Source organism: Neolamprologus brichardi, chromosome 4, assembly GCF_056152115.1.
Source record: "Neolamprologus brichardi isolate AB-2024 chromosome 4, ASM5615211v1, whole genome shotgun sequence".
Classification (NCBI taxonomy): Eukaryota; Metazoa; Chordata; class Actinopteri; order Cichliformes; family Cichlidae; genus Neolamprologus; species Neolamprologus brichardi.
Window position 1 is genome coordinate 12,072,864 of NC_142107.1, and position 19,334 is coordinate 12,092,197.

At 40.9% G+C, this 19,334-nt stretch overlaps 1 protein-coding gene across 1 annotated transcript in view; it reads right to left on the bottom strand.

The window, feature by feature from the left end:
• The window catches only part of coro7 (coronin 7), a 129,486-nt gene that overhangs the window by 104,812 nt on the left and 5,340 nt on the right, over positions 1–19,334 (bottom strand). Inside the window, exons 6-7 of the mRNA XM_006791431.3 lie at positions 19,004–19,080; positions 14,539–14,589 (exon numbers count right to left, since the gene is read on the bottom strand). Coding sequence (XP_006791494.2) covers positions 14,539–14,589; positions 19,004–19,080 — 128 coding nt within the window. The remainder of the gene's footprint in view (positions 1–14,538; positions 14,590–19,003; positions 19,081–19,334) is intronic.

A 19,334-nucleotide genomic window follows, 5' to 3' on the forward strand; every position in this document is an offset into this window, starting at 1 on the left:
TTAGCCCAAGCTTTAGTTGGTATGACGTGGTTGTGCTGATAAGCTGTGTTTGGCTTTAACCAAACATAATACTGTGCATTATGATCAAACATTTCCACTTTGTTCTTGTCTGCTTCAGACGTCTATTGGTTTACTCAAAAGCAACTTCACAAATGAATGAATAAAGTACTCTGATTCTGATGTTTCTGAACATGCTAACTGAGGACTGTAGTGTCTGAAATGTAGCATTGCATTACATGGTCTGACCTTGATGTGCATTTGCTGGGACACTGGAAGACTGTCCTCAATGCTTCCATTTGTTAATAATCTTTTTCGCTGTAGAACAATAGATGTTAAATTATTTGGAAACGTCTTACCTCCTCAACATTGTATTAACTACCACCAAACTGCCAAAAACTTGTGGTTTTGTAGAGGTGCTCCCATTTACTGATGATCAATTAATTGAATGCATTTCATTAGCAATACTTCTACTACTGCTTACCATCTTAATTCCTATGGAAGCAGTAATGGTATATCTCCAAAAGTTGATTCTGTTCATCTGGACGTCCAGATGAACAGAATCAACTTTTGGAGATTTATTTTCCTGGATGATTTATTTTCCTGGATGATTGAGAATGCATCAAGACAGTAAAGGTATACTTAGATTTTCACAGGAATCCATAGAGTCCTGTTAAAACGTCACATGTAATCTAAGATTCATTTACTCAAAATATTTAAGGCACTGAACTTATTTAATTGCTTATTTTAGACCACTGCAAACCCGGAGATCACAGCTGCCTAAACATGGGTGACTGATGGATTAAGCATACTCTCACAGCATCTAGAAAAAGGATCAGTTAAATTCTATCTAATGTAATAGAGTTGTATAATAAAGTCATGAATCATACACTAGAATGTCATAAAAATCTATCAGAAGCTCAACGCCAAGGCAGCTTTAGATTTAGATTGTGATTGTGATGGTCTGGGATATGTGAACAAATCACTTTATCTGCCGAAGAAATTAAACACTTAAGTGGTGCAAAAACTGCAAATATGAGCCAGGCTGCTAATTGGGGCATTTGGCCACTGCTAGAAATCCATGGAGCCAACAGCACAAGCCTTCGCTATGCTCACCACTTTCCAGGGTCCCGGGACAACATACTGGACCCAATCGCACCACTCTGACGATACCAACAGTGTGCCTACTAGCAGAGGCCTCCCTCTGGGAAAACCATCCAAGGTCACAGAAGTTTTCCTTGGCTCAGCACACCATATAGACTTAACTGGTTCCTGGAACTATCTTGATTAACGGGACCAGTGAATTCCCCAAATCAGTCTTTCAGTCCAAAAGAAACAAAATCCAGCCAGAGGAGATTTCAAGTGTATGTTTGGTGATCTCCAGGGTTTTTGATGGTTATTGTGGTTAAGGTTCAAGCACTGACTATTACAGAGATGCACTTAGTGGCTCGGTCTTTTAAATCCAACCAGAGATTCATGGGTCAGGATAGGGCACAAATGACAGAGGGAGGAATGATCTTGCTGATGACAGCAAGAACTGCCAACACCCGGGGTGATGAGAATCTGCACGCCAGACCTGAGCCACAATAACAAAGAGACAATTCTTTTGTTTTCTTTTTTTTTCATGGGCAAAAAAAATAGAAGAGCGTTTCTGACTGAGCCGGAGCCTACACAATTAATCATGCCAACACTGTTGAAGACCCAACGAGGCTGCTCAGTCTTTGTAGCCTGACCCAGCCCTTTAGTGCCTGTTGTCATTTATGGCTCTTTCATAGCTGCAACGGATACAGTTGGCTGGCTGCACTCCCTCTCTGAAACCACATCATAGAGGCTTCACATCTTCAAAGTATACCCCCATGCCTTTGCATAGAAGCAGGAGTTGCGAGCGCTGAGAGTCAATCGAGAGGCACACGTGTGCAAAGCATGTCATTTTCACGTCCATGTCATTATACTCCAGGAATCCTTTACCCTGTGTAAATACTGGAGGCTGTTCCTTTAATTGCTTCCGTTCCAAAACGATTGTTTATATTCGGTAATTAAAGTTAGGTATTGGAGCTTTCCTGTATTGATTTCAAAGACCTGTGAAATTATTGATATTACGGGGAAAAAAAGATCACAATAAATATGAGAACAAGTAGTTTAATGGGATTATAATGGCCACAGCAGGTGCTAGCCTAAAGGGACAATGAGATGAGGCAAGTGTATAAAATCCCAACCAATGGAGAGGCTTATATCTTTTAAACACTGGATTTAATTTCAATGGCTATTGCCCAAGTGTTGACCTCTTACACACTGCATTTGAAACACCCAAGCACGGGGAAGCTGAGTGACACACTGATTAATTACCTCGTCTTTGCTATGCTAACAAACAGCTCATTCTCCTCTCCCAATTACAACATGCCTTCTAACACTCAGCAGCTTCACTCCAGGAAAATTTCCATTTAGCTCTTGCATGAAACCACAAATTGCAGCAGAACCTGTTGTCTTATGAGACTCAATTAGTAAAAGATGACCCAAGCTTGCTTTTGTTGGAAAAGGATGTGGCATTTAAAAGACTTGTGTGAGCCAGAATTTCAGCCCCCGCCACCACCACCCTCCTCCCTCCATGCTCAATAGTTTCCACTGTTAAGAACTCATTAAATACTTTGGCCTTGGAGAGGAAAAACATTTAGCACCTATGCAGGTATGCACACCTGTGTCCAATGCTCAGAATCAGTGTAAAAGCACTGGAATAGAGGCCATTCTGCATGTGCATCCCCTCGGAGATTAAGGGGAATATTTTGGGAAAATTTTCAATACTGAACATCTAAATCTTTATTATTTTTTTGCAAAAATACCACTGCTATGTGGTTTAAAGCAAGAATTTTATTGATGCTAACAGCAGAAACCTCTGCCCAACAGTACAAAACCATCTCAAAGCAATCCCTTTTGAATTAAAACACAAGTTGCAAGTCCTCTGGGGCTCATGCTGAATAGCTATAGTTAAGTTTATGCAATACGGAAAACAGCCTAAAAATGTGCACAGAGATGTCACAGTCTCACATGCCACCCGCTGAAACATTGTTAAAAAAACAGCTGCCCCTTCATGGCAATGATGATCCCCAGTGGCTGTAGCCTTGCCCAGCAGGAACATGTGCCCTGCTGCACCACAAAAACTGCTTTGGAGCAACTGAAGGAACACATCAAAGAGACAATCACAGTCTCCAAACAACCCATATCCCCCATCCACTGAAGCATCTGAGGGGATGTGCCATGCAGGTCAAGACTGATCCATAGAGACCCCACCCTACCGCTCAAAAAACCCAAAAGACCTGCTGCCAGTGATCAAGTTGAGCCTGTTTTAAGAGCTCCTGTATACATTATTACAAAGGTGGTTTTAAAGCTGCTGCAAATAATGTATAACACTTACACTTTCCCATTTGGATTCCACCAGTGATTTATTGGTATGGTATGATACATTTTAGTAAAACAACACTATTATTCAGCTTGATCTATACTGTTATTTTGCCAATTATCTGCAATTATACAATAATGACATAATTGCTGCATAAACTGTTTATCTTTTTCACAATATAATGAGTTTGACATTCCTTATTGCAGAACATTATATATCTATATCTTAAAGGAGCTTTGTATATTCAATATAACATGGGAAATTGTTGAAATAATTTTAGTTACATTACTGTTTATCATGTAAATCACATTGTAGGGATTACATAGCTAATGAAATGCATTCAAGTGCTTTCCACTGTGCAACAACAGAGCCACAACTGAGTAAAAAAGATTTTTGTAGTGTAAAAAGAACAAGATGCATACACATATCCTTTTTTTCCTGTGGGACTTTTAGTAAAGCAAATCTTGCATCAACACTGCTCGAGCTTTCAGTTAGCCACAGGTGTGATTAAAGATATCATAGAGAGAAAATACAGGCTGTATTTTTTATGTGAAATATCGCCACCATTTCGTCAAACTAAGATCAACAAGCCTAGTTTTGGACAGAGCCCACGCTGTTCTTTATTTCCTGAGGGCACTCTGAGGCTGGCCTCAGATGTCTTTCAGTTCCTGCTCTCTCCTTCTACAGTGGAGGTCTACTGTACAGCATATGGATGCAAGTCTCATCACAATCTGACAGGTCAGCTTCTGCTTATGCTGTTTGGCATTTCACAAGCTCTCCAGATGTGGTGATTTCTATTGAAGATGTCACTGAATGCATACAGCAATACATCTTCCATGCACTCCTCGTGGAGCCCGAAGGAGGTCCAAAGAGAACCCACTCCACACAAGGAAAGTGCAACCCAAATAATAACTAATCCTCAGGTCAATTCACATGCAGCATCACACACCTGCTCATTCACATCACATTCTGCTGCTCTACCTCCAAAGCAGACCTAACCCTTCTCCTGTAATTCCTCCAGGAGCAGCATGCTTTTTCCAATTTTAAACAGAACACAGAAAAAAAATATCTGTATTTTTTAAATGCATCATATAAGTAAAACAGCAAAATAGGCAATTAAGGTCATGCTGAAAACTAAAGCAGAGATAATGAGGGCAAACTGAGGTGAAGTAAAATTGGAGCTTATGAGATCCTGAAACGGCGCTGATGTCGGTTCATTATATTTTTCTATCCCATTTAAAAATAATGATGAATCGACCGATTCCCATGTGAACTGATCCCTGTTTTCCAACTCTTTCTTCTTAGCCTGCCCTTAAATCAAAGAAAACGCAGATTCAGAGAAAAAATGACAGACAAGCTAAAAAAGAAGCCAATTCCCATGGTGGTGGATCCATTATCTCAGGATGCGGCAGGGGGAAAAAAAGACAAGGAAAAAAAAAGAGCTAATCATCAACTATTTTTGGCTCCAGGTGTGACCCACATGTGTGCACAGAGTCTTCATTACTTGGAAAATGGGAGTCTCAGAGCAGCCAGCACACTAATGGGGCCTCCGCTCCACAAACAACACACACATGTGAGCAAAGGGCTTCGGTGCTGCCAGCTGGCATCCACTCTTTTACCCCCTGTCCTCTGAAAAACACACCCACAAACACAAATCTGGATTGTTAGTGGAGCTAACACCCCCTCAAACCTTTGGCCCCGCTACTGCCCCCAACCCCTCATGCTTTGAGACATCACGTAGCTTACAAAGAGTCAATGCGCGTAGAGAAGAGACTGTAGGTCACAAACTAAGCACTGGTAAAGTAATCATAACTGAGACGTTTTCCATCCAATTCTGCTAATAGAACAGCCACATTTTCTGCCACTGTTTAGCTGAGCTGTCCTGGATAGAAAAACTCCTCATTAGGAAAGAGTCTCCTCAGTTTCCCTGAAAGTAACTAAGACTGGCAGCGGGGCGGCAGCCAGTAACACAGGGAGCAGAGATTGAGAGAGAAAAGGAAAGAAAGAGGAAAACGGAGGGAGAGGGGGGGGGCACAACATCTGGGCTGAGTTAACCACTGGCCATTACAAGGTCCTGAACCCAGCAGGGTCTGATGGAGAAATGATACAAGCACAAAATACTGTGCATGATACTGATTGGGGAGGACGGTGAGTATTCACATAAAGACAAACCACAGGAGTAGGACAGTAACATCACGTGGAATTATGTGTGCACCAGCGATGAAATACGACAGCCCCTAGAAGGTCAAAGGTTGGATCAGCCTACTAACAGGCAGCTTGACTTTGGCAGATTGTAACATATAACGACTGTATAGAGTCTTGAATCTGTAGCATAACTTATATAAACAGTGAAGATGTGTTGCGATAAAGACAATAAAACTAATGCACGTATAACAGTCTTCACTGGCATTACATGTAAAATGTGAATATTTGTTCAACCGCACCACTGTGTGCAGTCTGCTGCACACCTACTGAAAAAGAGGATGTTTTGAAGACGCTGTGGGAAGGTAAACAAGAATATTTCTGATATGGCACGTTTATATTCAGGATGAGAAATTGATGTTGAAAACATTTAGCACTAAAAAGCTGTTTAACAGCACATGAAAGCCTGTCCCTTAAATCAACATTTTTTTCCCTCCACAAATTGCCCGGTTCCAGCCATGTTCAGATATACTGGGTATATAGACAAATACTTTTTAAAACACAGAAGCATTTTTGGCTCAGTTTAAAGTTAAATTATGCTGTTTGTGTAGCTGGAATTCGGAGCTCAGCTTTGAGTAAGCCTGTGACATATTCTTGGAATAAGTTCCGGTTCTTTAAAGACATTATATTTCAAATTTCACAACGTTGCCTCCATATCCCTGTGGTGTTAGTATTAGACATTCTCCGAACTCTAAACAAGCTTCATTCTGCGGGAAGTGAAACTTCATTCTCTGGCAAGCACGGATCTTCTGCAATCAGAAATAACTTGTTGGTAGAATACTGAACAGTTATGAAACTATGAGACTTTGTATTGACACTAGATGCATATTTTAATACTCCATTGAATATTAGGAAGGTTTGGCTTTAAATTAAGCCTCCACAGCCGGGGACTTGAGGAAATTGCTTCAATCAAAGTCATTATTTCTATTATATTTTGAGGCAGATTAAAATTTTATAAGATCACATAGTTGTATATCGGCAAATATTGTTAATAAAAAAATATTTTTTGTCAGGGATCCTCCTTCTCTTCTTTTGGCTACTCAACAAGTCACCTGCCTCTGTCTTACCTCGTCCCGAGTATCCTCCTCTATCACTCCTCTGCATGTCCCCCTTCACTAAATCCATGAATCTCCTGTGTTCAACATCCTTTCTCCAGTATATGCACTATCGCTTCTCTGCACATGTCCAACACATCTCAACCTTGCCTCTTTCTGTCTCCACAATACTCAACCTGAATGTTCGCTCCGATATACTAACTTCTAATCTTGTCACCTGTCTCCCACTCACTCACATACATTTATTCTATCATGTTTCTACTAACTCCTCTCCAGCCTCTAATACAAGTGATATCATAGTTATTTAACAGTAAACATAGGATTTCCTTTATAATTGTGTCGGCTCCTGCTTCCAAGGTCAAACATGACTATGAAACTCAACTTTGAAAGGCCAAGTGTTCTTATGGTAAATGGACTGGTTTTTATATAGAGATTTTCTTCTCTACCTCATAGCGCTTTATACAACATGCCTCATTCAATCATTCACACCCACTCATACAAGCACTTTCTTCTACCTAACATTTCGACAGATGTATCAGAGGAAAACATCTTGCCCAAGGATATTTAGCATTCAGACTGGAGGAGCCAGCGATCAAACCACCAACTTTCCAGTTAGTAGATGACCTGAGCACCAGCCGCCTCTCTTATCAAAAGCATACAACAAAAACTAAATGATCTTGGAAGTGCAATTGTCTTCTTAAATTCAATTTGGAAAATTAAAGCCAATACATAGAAAAGAAGTAGCACGGTGGTGCTTAGGACTGTCACCTTACAGTAAGAAAGCCAGCTGGGCCCCCTTTGTGTTGGAGTTTGCATGTTGTCCCTGTGCCTGTGTGGGTACTCCCCAGGTACGACTGCTTCCTCCCGCAGTCCAAAGACATGCATGTTAGGTTCATTTAGATTCTAAATTGAACATAGTGTTAGTATGTAATAGACTAGCGATCTGTCCAGGATTCACCCAGCGTCTCGATCAATAACAGGCTCCAGCTCCCCACAACCCTGAACTGGATATTTCCTTAAGAAAAGGAATCAATGGATGGACGAACATATGAAATGCTGACTGCACATTTTGCATCAAGTCACTGCACTGCACTCTTTCTGCATGTGTTCACACTAATGAACTATGACAACATAGATTTCATAATTTGATATCAGCTGATTGTTGCAGTCCTTCCATAATAACGGTTGATCCAAAATCCACACATCACAAAGATTAAATCTATGGGAATAAAATGTACTAGAGTGGGTTAATTTCACCTCAACCGCTCTTTCTTATGCACAGAGTTGCACAAGAAATGAAGCATCAAATAAACCAAATGCAGAGGCACAAACACCAAAATTAAGTCCATCCATTTCACATCATGTCTCTGAGTGTTTCTCCTTCATGGCTGTCCCTCTGGGTCGACATCAGTGATACAAACTAAACTATTCTGCAGCAGTCAAAGAGCTTCTTTGTGCTGCCTGCCAGAGTCCACACACAATCTAAGCTCATCATGCCTGCCTGTAGTTTATTCAGCCAGTAATGAGTAATCTGAGAGTGATCGCACATTTTCCAAACACACACACACACACACACACACACACATATGCGCTCTTATTTTTTCACAATTATAAGAATTCAAAGAAACGCAGATAAGACAGACATCCAAGTGTAGTTTATTATGCCTGTAATTATAAATACAAGAACGGCTAACACAGAGTTCATTCCGTGTAATTTATAGCGGGATATAAAAGATGCTATAGCACTGAAACCACTTTGCTTTTCCTTGGCCCTGCCCAGTGTTCCCTCCTCAAGTCCAAACCCACGGCAGCCGATGGTCCTCTCTAATTTCACTCCAAGCAGCAGAAGCTCGAGCTGAAAAAGAGTAATGTGGCCCCCAAGTCCAGCAAACTATTCCCTTTTCCTGTCTCCCTCCTCTTCCAGCGACCACAGATCGACAGCTCTACGGCCAGCACTGGCCCAAAACTATGAGGGGTATTTTCAGCACTGTAATTTAAAAGACACATGGTATACACACAGGCACAAAGTCAAATACAGAACCACACACTCAGCAAATACACAGCCATTGGGGATAGATCAAAAGACAAGAGAGTGGAGGGGAGACAGAGATGCCCACAAAGACACGTGGCCCATTAGGATCAGGTCACTGTGCCCTGAGTGCCGAGTTTGAGGAGTCTTGTACTGAGTAGCTCAGTACAGGAAAACAGGGTGGACACCCAGCAACAAAGAGATGTGAAAGAAACTCATCTGTAAACAGGAGGCCAATATTGGGATGTTATGGCAGGGAGGGTAGAACCAAGAATAGCAAAAAGATTTTTTTTAAAAAACCTGTTTGTTTGGTACTTGATGATTCACCACTTTGCTATGCTCATGCTGTGTGTCATTTAATTCTGGAGAGAAATCCAAAGATTCAATTGATTTTGATATATATTACCATTTTAAAGGCTTTACGACACAAACGAGACGGCTTAACTAGGATATGTTATATGCCCAGTGAATGTGTGGTTAACAGATTTTTGCTTTAAATCATATAATTTTCTTCAGATGACATTAGTTGGTGGTTGATGTACTATTTAAAAATCTATTTGTAACTCTTAAACCCAAACATATGTTGAAGGATATAGTTTATCAAAAAGCCCCTTTACTTGGAGAAAAAAATAAAAGATGTTCAGGGGAAAAACAAAAAAATTTAATCTGAATTTGAACCCGTCTTCCGTGCGCCAACTACCTAACAACTGTCGCTTGTGCACATACATACACACTTGCACTGATTACAGATGCAGTATATACACTGCTCTTTCTGTCCAAGACCTTAATTACCCTGTGCAGTCTTATTTCCCATAAATACAGCAGGAGCAGGGCTGTAATTAGGGCCTATATTTACTCCACCTGGCTAAGGGAGAACCCAATTCAGTGCTGGCCACAGGGATGAGCAAGCCCCACTCAACTAGGCTGCCTTTGGAGGAACCAAGGCACCAGCTGTGTCCCAGCTCATGGTTCTGGATGCTGTGGAGGATGAGGAGTGCCTCGCAAAATCCAATCGGGTGCACAATAAAAACTGTGTTGCAGTTCCTAATACTGTATTTGCTGGAATGATCTCTACAAAATACTTAATTTGAAAGAATGCATCCCCTAACACAATAGAAGCTGTTTCCTAAACCATCTTTGCAACCCATCTCTTAAACTATCTCATCTAACTTTTGCTTGTCTGCTGCTTAGGATTCTTAATTCCTATTTTTCTTATTGTTTGCGTGTGAAGTCCCAGTCAACTACCTCCTAGCAAAGTGTTTATGTATTGACTGGTTGGCAAGTTGGAGGTGGCTGGTAGCTGCTGTAAAATTGCTTCCTAAAGCCCCACTCACGCCTAGTGGCCTAAACAGCAGTCTATGCCCCTCTGGCAACGACAGGTTGCTAGGGAAAACTGTGTATTCGCTGACCAGATGGTGAGTTGCTGAAGGTTGCCTGTAGTTGCAAGATTAAATTTATTGCAAAGAGGTATACAGTGCTGTACAGAAAGCCATGTTGCCATTGGTTTGCATAGCATCAGATCGCCATGGTAACGTACAGTTTGCACACAAGACATGCCTTGTCTGCAAACATTCACCAACTGCTTTGGTAAGTAGTAGTGAAATTCTGAAAATGGTAAATAGACATATACTTAAGTGGCACATTTCTACTCAAGTTGAGCACTCAAAGCAATTCGTACTCAAGTCTCACTCACCCAGTCACACACATATATTCATACAGTGCTTCTCTCTATGCCTTAGATTTTTTTCTAAAAGACACACTGTGATGGATGCATCGAGGATCAACTCTGGGTTCAGTATCTACTGATTCTTTGATATGAAAAGTCAGGAATTAATCCACCAAGCTTATGACCGTTAGATAACCTGCTCTTTAAAATGAGTTCTAGTATAATGCAAAGTGGAATTCAGCTGAACAGTAAACCTCTTTGCAACCGGTTTCACCCAGTGACACACACACTAACTGGTTGGGGAATACAAATTCATCCCTAGTAACCAGTAGCCACCTTGGTAGTCGCCGACCCACGTCTAGGACAGTGTGATGGGGGCTTTTACACTGCATGTCATTTATCTAGCGACCATAATCACATTATAAGTGATTGTATTTAAGTAATGGGCATGTTGATGTTTTCAGCATACTTCTCCATTATTGAATGAATACAGATGACAGGAAAGTAGAGAGAGAGAGCTGGGTGATGACATAACACAAATGGTTTTAGCAGGTGAGCTGCATGGCACTCCTGCTCTTCTAATTTTTTAATATTTCTCTTTAGCCTTGTTCTTGTTTTCGCAAGAGCCACCATTATAACAAATAACTCCTCATTATTACATCTACATGAGCGCACCTGCTTTTTGAGGAACCGATCAATAAGCCTGCATTTACCTTGAGTTGTTTCTCATTCCTGTGATATATCCAGTGACTGTTAACTACCTAAAAATACCTGGAAAATACAACATTTCTTTTGCAGTCCTTAAGGAAGGAGGAGAATAGCCAGTACAATCACTCATTGGATCAGCACTGCACAGATGAGTGTTGCAAATGATACGTCGGCTTCCTTCCAAATTCGGGCAAAAGAACAACATTTCTGTTAGATGTATACATTTCACTTTGTTTACTCCGGGGAAATTCGGATTGAAAATTGGAGAAACTCGTGCTTTACCCTAATGCTCCCCAGCTTTCTTACAATATCCTTCCCCCAGAAGTCTTTTCAGAGAAGAGTTGCGGCGTCTCCTGATGAAGACAACTGACTGGCGCTCAAGCAGGAAGGAAAACAGACCTCCCAGTGAGGTTACAAATTCGCATAGTTTGGCCATTTCTCTGCCCCTCTCTGTTTACTTTGTGGCCACAATGGCCGTTCCCTGCCATCGCATCACATCTACAACAACAAACCATTGAAAATGCAAAGTGGAGAAAGTGCTTGAAAATGCCTTCATGTCAGAAACAAACAAACTATTTTGTGGAATCTCATCGAAACCACTCATGCAATGTGAAATGTTGTGCTATGTTATGTTTTATGGTGTCGAACTGCTTTGTGGCTCCCACTCTTCTCTGCATCAGAATTACTGCACTCATCATGTTTCAGTGTGTTAAGGATTCCGCACCCACACCCTTCAGCAGATCTGGTGCTAATAGGAGTGGCAGTGGCTCATTCTTTTGACAGAGAAACACATCTGAAAGCTGTATGGGTGAGGTTCTGCCCACTCTTCAGAGGGCCCAGACCAAAGCTTTTCAAAGCAGGACCTTCTGGTTTTCTGTTATAGAAGCAAAAGAAGAAAGGGAGAGAATGCAAAACCAAAAAGGCAAGAGCAAACCCTCTCATAACTTTGATCTGGATCCCAGCTCTCCTTGGTTTGAGGTGGTGAATTAATGTGCTGACTACAGAGAAGCTCAGTTTGCTGAATCACATATCTGCACATATTAGTAGTCTGCGAGGCAAAGACACACATTAATCAGAGAAAGCAAAGAGAAAAACAAAGAGGGTGGAGAGGCTAGTAGACTTGGCTCAATGGTCTCTGAGTGTCCTTGCGGCAAGCCGTCTAAGAAAACTTTTTTTAAAGCCACAAACCATTTTTGAATTGACAATTTTGTTGCAGACCAGCTGGGAGAGGGAGGGATAAAAAGAGTCTAAAAGGAGTCTATCATTAGCTTCTTATATATCTTATACAGAAAATAAAAAAGAAGAAAAGAGAGTTAAGCAAGCATAAAAACAAGAATAAACCTTCAGTCTGTCTCCTACTGTGGTTGCTTATTGCATTAATAAAGATCTCTGACAATAGCTGCACTGCTTAGATAGAAAAGTGTTGACAATGCATTTGTTATCTCTTGTAATAAAGGAAGTAATATGGAAGATGTGGCACAGGGAGAATGTGATATAATTTAACCTTTTTCTAGCCATATAATACTCAGTCGTTTCTAGTCTTAGCAAATGCTCTGCCTGTTTTTCTTGCCATAAGCTGCTTTTTAAATTATTTTGATTCCAGGCCTTATACTTGACCATTTTCAGAAGAATGTTTTTAGTTTGTTAAACCACTTAACACTGATCTATGAATCATTCAAACATTAAAAAAGACACCAGTCTACCCATGCATTTTAAACTTACTCTTTAAAAACATTCTAGTGAAAATGGAAAAACGTGCACGTGAAATGCCAAATATAATCTTGATTTTGAACCCCTACCCCCAAAAGAGACACATCGGGTAATCATTGTGAGTAACTTTGATTCAGTTCTGAACAATACTCTCAGAGGAGCAGCAATTATTGTTCTGAATGAACGGATTGTTGATAGATGCCTCTCGATTGCATCCACTGAGCTCATCAGGTCATCGACCAAATGAGCTAAGACTCAATCAAAAAATGTATGTGGATAAAAAAATTATGGAATCTCCAGGATTATTCAGATGCAGCAGAACTGGGAAGAGTAGATGTGAAGTGCAAAATCTGTGCAGTACTCGTTTAGGAAATAATTTTTTAAACTGACCTAAAGACCTTGCCTTTTCACATATTTAGTTCTCCCCATTCCTAAAATGTCCTAGTGCAGCATATCCCCGCCACTAGGAACCACTGGCTCCTACTGGAGACACTGTTTGAGACAGACAGACTACCCAGCACTGATTTAATCTAAGCTAATGACACCCTTTGGCTACACCAAGTTGTCTGGAATATCATATTTTCAGGCAATTTATAGCACCGCTGGAAACATCTTCTTCAAGTCTGCATTGGATTTCTGGGGAGAAAACCCTCCTGTGCAGAAAATTCCAACAGGCTGCAGAACAGCAGTGTGCTAAAATGACATCAACACTGAGACACCTGATGTAAACAACTGGGTTCAAAGACTGGAGAGAAGCCAGCTCATGTTACCTCAGAAAACAGACACCAATTCACTCCATTATAGGCAGTAAGACGTGTGGCACAAATAAAATCATCTGCATACCATTTCCTTTCCTTTGCTGCCTCACTGACTTCAGAGACATACCTCTGAAACTGTAACCCTTACATAAAGGTCTCGAAAGATTCAAAACAAATAAAGAACACATGGGCGAGTACATACTGTGCAGTGTGAGTAGATACAAATGTCTTCACATGTTCGCAGGTGCATGAACCCACAAATATGCTTCACTTCCATACAGCCTGCTGTGCCTTCCAGGTATTTCTGTGATATAATATATTAAAGCTGCTGCTTCATGTTGTGTTTTTGCAAGGTTCTTCATATTTACAAATGTGAACAAGAGACCATCAGGCACAATACTACCCCAGTAATTAAATCAGCCTGGGAGGTCCACTGTGGAAATGTGTGAGATTATTTGCACTATACTGAGCTGCCTCTCGCAACACTCACTCATGCCTCCCCCACTTCATCTTTTCTTCCTCATCCCCTTAGCACACAAATGCCCTACCACTCCACTTCCCCATTGCTGCTGGATAAAATTGGCTCAAAGCTGATCGCCAGTGGAGGAGAAAGGGGAAAAAAAGGAGGGCTGGGATGGGTACCCGTGGGAAGTAAAGAGCAGCGATGACATCGTGTGCAGCACTTCCATAAATCAGTAGTAGATAAATTACTGTGAGTGGCCGGCGGTGAGCATTCTTGGTTACTGTTAACATGTTTGTCACTAGATGGAGTGCGGGAAAGTAAAGGGACTTATATTACAGTAAATGGCAGTAGAGCACAGTGACAATGAACAGGGTGGTTATTCTACCAATAGGTACTTTGAAGAGAGATGATTTTCTATTACTTCTACACTGTAAACAAAATCGCACGCCACAAAAAAAGCAAGAAGTGGACCACAGTTACAAGTGTTACAATGCCCAGAGAGCAGCTGCAGTTGTTCCTTTGGCAGCATTGTGATGACTTTTTACTGGAGACTTACCTGAACAGGTGCCAGCTGGGCTCGGGGATCAAACACGCGGATCATCTTATCCTAGCCAAGCATTAAAGAAAGAGAGACTTAGTAAGTAAATTAGGAATATTAGAAATTTTTATTATTTTTGATACATGACACAAATATTAAGAGGGCCAATTTAAACTGCGACTTTTTAAAAACAAAAAAAATAATGTCTGTGTTGTAATTTCCTCTTTTTTCCTTCTGTGGAAAAAAGCTCAGTGGAAAGGTTTTTTTAAAGTATTTTTTAAAAAAAAAGTCTATATATCTCAGTAAAATTAAGAAAGAACAACACAAGCTCTCCAAAGTGCCCTTATTCATCAGCGTGATCTCACTGATTCATTGTTAGCAAATGCAACCCAGTGACCTCGCTGTGGCCTCCCGTGCCGTGACCCCGGCCAGCCCAAACATGCATTAGGCATCAATCAAAGCAGCCAATCACAGTGGCTCCTATGTGATTGGAAGGAAATGGGGGCCTAATGGGATCAAACTGTGACTGGGACATGTGTGTCTGCAGCACGACCGTGATCACCGCAACGGCCTAACGTGAGGAGCTGACAGCAGGCAATACTCTAAAGGCAAAACCATCGGCACTTTTAAATATATACTATGCCAACTGTGATGCAGTTAAACTCACAAAAAGATGAGCTCTGTGCAACAGAATATAAATAAAGAGCTACATTTTTGCAATTTTTTTTAACTTGAGTAGTAAACAAGGGTAATAACTAATGTTCTGCTTCTTTCTCTGCCTCTCCACTCGTGTGTGAGTGAAGCCCACCCACGAGTATGATGGCCCAAAGCTGTGTCTTCAGGACTCTGTGACCTGGGACTAAGCCAAAGACTCAGAAGGCAGACATACACACAAACACACCCACATGGGCCACAGCCCACCTGCTGCCAAAATGCCAGATTTTGTCTAAAACCAATCTATGAGCTCTAAACTATCTCTAAGTGGTAAAGATTTATTTGTGGAGCTTATTTTGGGCGATAGTAAGCTGGTGCTGCTAACAATTATGTCCATGATTTATTTGAATTATGTTGTGAATGCTGAAACCTTCAATGCAAACCTTAGACTAACCAAACACATACATGCCGACTCTCTCACATAAGATATGGAAGAGGACACCAACTTGTGCAAATACACAAATGAGAGGTTTCTCACATACAGATGTTCTCCAGCAAGCAAACGCGAACACACACACTCAAATAAGCAAACACACCTTGTTAAGCCTATGACAACAACAACACATATAAACTTTACCTAAACTCATAAATGCAAAGTGGCCAGATAGCCTTGTGTGTGTTTATGAGTGTGTTTGTGTGTGTGTGTGCTGAGACAGCTGCTGTTTAATCAAAGTGATGGAGCCTCATTCTCAAGCTGCTGTTAATGAGTTTTCACCACTTGTGTGTTGCACACAACTTTCACATGTGTGCAAACACACACACAGATGCTGGGAATCTTCGGCCAGGGCTGCTCTCTCACTCCAACTTCACTCATCAAACACACTGTCCTGCCAGCTTGTTGTTTCCCATGGTTACTAGTGTAGTGTAACTGTGACTGGCAGTTTGGGATTACACAACCTTTTAACCAGTGATTTTGTTCTCTGTGGGAAACAGAGCAAAGATAAAATTCAAAATTCAAGGTGAACCGTGGGGCATAAACCCACAGACACCTCACTTCCAGACCGCATACCACCCAGGCCCATCCATCATTCAGATAAACAAAGGCCTACCTCCATCCCTGCTCACACTACCTTTGGGTTTCATTGCACTGAATGTGTGTGTGTCATAAATACACATCTCTTTAGGTTCAAATGAGGCCTGTCATGATTCTTGCTCCTCAGGGTGGTGGTCTACCCTTCATCTTCCCCCAACCCAGCCCTGTGTGCAGTGTTTACCCTACAGGAGGGCTGAAGAGATTGGACCCACATGTTGGCAGGCCCTATTTGCTTTAATAAGCTAGATTGGGGAGACTGAAAGGGGCCTTTTGGTTAAATGACACCAGAGCCCAATGGGGCAAGAATCTCAGAGGCCTCACAGCCTCTGATCTTGCACCCCACCCCACCGCCACACCTCTGCACACTTGTTTCTGAGGTGCCTGGTTCTTTCCGTCTAAGTCTCACTTTGGACAGAAAGGCTTGTTAGCTCCGGTGAAGGCTATTATCCTGTCAACTTAATGTCATCATTTGGACACAATCCATGACTGTTGGAATAATTTGTTACTTGTCAGAGCAAAGACAAACAAAGGGAGCCTGGGCCAACAATGTTACCTGTTAATTACATGCATGTGGTATATTTCTGTGTCAACGTTTATTTGGTCTCAAGCTCAAGTAAGCTCATTAAGTATTTGTCAAATTTTCATATCAATCACTTAATTTGATCTTTTAGTAAAGTTTACTCTAGTGCATAATGTGACAGTTAAAACAGTGTACAACAGAATAATATTGGCTCCTTCTATATTCAAAATATACTCATCAAATAATTCCCTCTAAACTTATAAACTTATATTCCTAAACAGATTTAAACCACATCCTTTCTTCCTCTTTCTTTGCCTAAATTATTAACACCCAAACAGAAAACCCTTTGGCCATAAAGACACAGTTTTCCAGACTTCCTTTCTTGAGCAATTAATTTAGTTTATTTCATACTTTTCCTATAAACCACATACCCAGTGGAGATGTCAAACAAGCACTGTTCATCAGATTCTAATTCTTCTTATTGGGTTTGGGGCTCAGGGGTCAGGTGGGGGCAAGACAAAACAAAGGCCTTGATATATTTATCCTTTGCACGCAGCTTGTTTCCATTATTAGAGCCTTTATTGCCAAGAGACTGAAGTTTCCAGTCTGATGAAGAAAATCTCCACAGGCCCTCTGTTTTAATATGTTAATAATGATGCCAAAAACATTAATAAACGGTAAATTACATCTTTTGCTATAAAATTGGCTTTCTAAATTTATCCCTTTTTCCCCTCTAAAGACCTGCTCAACAGTTTCTGATCTAATGTGTAATGTGACCCCCACCCTTTTTTATAAGTTTGACCCGTGTTAACAGTTTTCTGAAATAAACTCATATAAACAGATAAAGTGCAGCAATGTTCAAAGTGGGGCTTGCTGCACTCAGTGTGAGACACTGACTGCATCTAGTGGTCACAAACTACAACTGCAACTAGAGCAATCAACCCTCCGTCCATATATTAGAGGGTTACAGCATTCACTTTAATTCACTGTAACGTACAGTCACAGTAAAAAGAAAGTACGTCTATGATTTAATGCATTAGGATTTAATGAAAATAATCAGTCCTTAAAAGGGTCTTAATATTTAGTAAATACAACCTCAGATGAATTACATCACACGATATATAATTTTAAGGTGACGCCATTACATATTTAACAAAGTCAAAATGCAGAAGCAGTATGTGAAAAACTAAAAACATCTTTACTGATTCCATAGGAATTAAGAGAGCAAGTAGCAGCCACGTGCTGCTAATCAAATGTACTTGATTAATTGATCATCAGCAAGTGTGAGCACCTCCATAAAAGCAGAACTTTTGTCAGTTTGCTCGATCAGTCCAAAGAGGACATCAATTTCTCTAAACTTACAGAAGCAGTTTTTGCTGCTCATCAATCTGGTTATAGAGTCATTTCCAAAAAATCTGAAGTCAGTTCAGTGAACAAAAGTATTCACAAGTGGAAAACATTCATGATTGGTGCCAATTTTACCAGGAGTGAAAGCCCCAGTAAATTCAGACTGTACTGGCCTTGGGGTGAACTGACTTGTTCAGACAAACCGCAAAAAACCCAAGACCTCTATCTTAGACTGTACAGGCCTCAGTTAGCATGCTAAATGGTAAAGTTCAGTAAAAGGGATTGGGAGGGTTGCCGGAAGAATGTCTTTCCTCTCTAAAAAGAGCATGCACGGCATTTCAGCAAGAACATATGATACCAACTTTTAAGCACAGTGGTGGAGAGGTGATGCTTTGGGCTAGTGTAGAAGTGACAGGGCCTGGACATTTTGCAGTTATTGAATAAACCATGGACTCCTCTGTAAACCAAAGTATTCTTACTCAAATGTGAGCCCATCTGTCTGACAGCTGAAGCTTGACCAAATTTCTATCATGCAACAGGACAATGATCCAAGGTGAAAGACCCAAGGTGTTACAATGGCCTAGTCAAAGTCTAGACCCCAGCCCGACTGAAATTCTATGGTGTTACCTTAAGAGAGCTGTGCATAAGCGAATGCCCATAAAACCTCAATAAACTGAGTGGGCCAAATTCCTCCACAATGATGTGAGGGACTGATAAAGAAAAACAAGTACTTCAAGTTATTGCTGCTACAGCTGGTTCTACAAGCTGCTGAATTGTGGGGTTTCCTTAGTTTTTTTACACAGTGCTTCTGCATTTTGGCTTAATTTTGACTAAGACTTAACATCCTGTTCAGGTTGAGCTGTCCTCACCTTGCAGGAGGACGCCAAAAGAGATCCATCGAGTTTCCAGCCGAGACTCTGCACCTGGTCACCGTGCTGCTCTAGAACTGCAAACACGCAATGTATCTTTTAAAGTGGTAGAAACTGGAAATAATGTTAATGTTAGACAGTGACAAAACAATGACAAAGAAAGTTAAAATGGTTTGGAAAAAAAGAGGGAAGCGAGGACAGCACAAACACAGACAAGACAAAAAAACGAAACAAAACACACACATCAATGTAAAGAGGTCACTTCATGAAAATGCAGGGAAGAGATGAGGCCATAAATCAAGCACACAGTGTTCAGAAAACACAACAATAA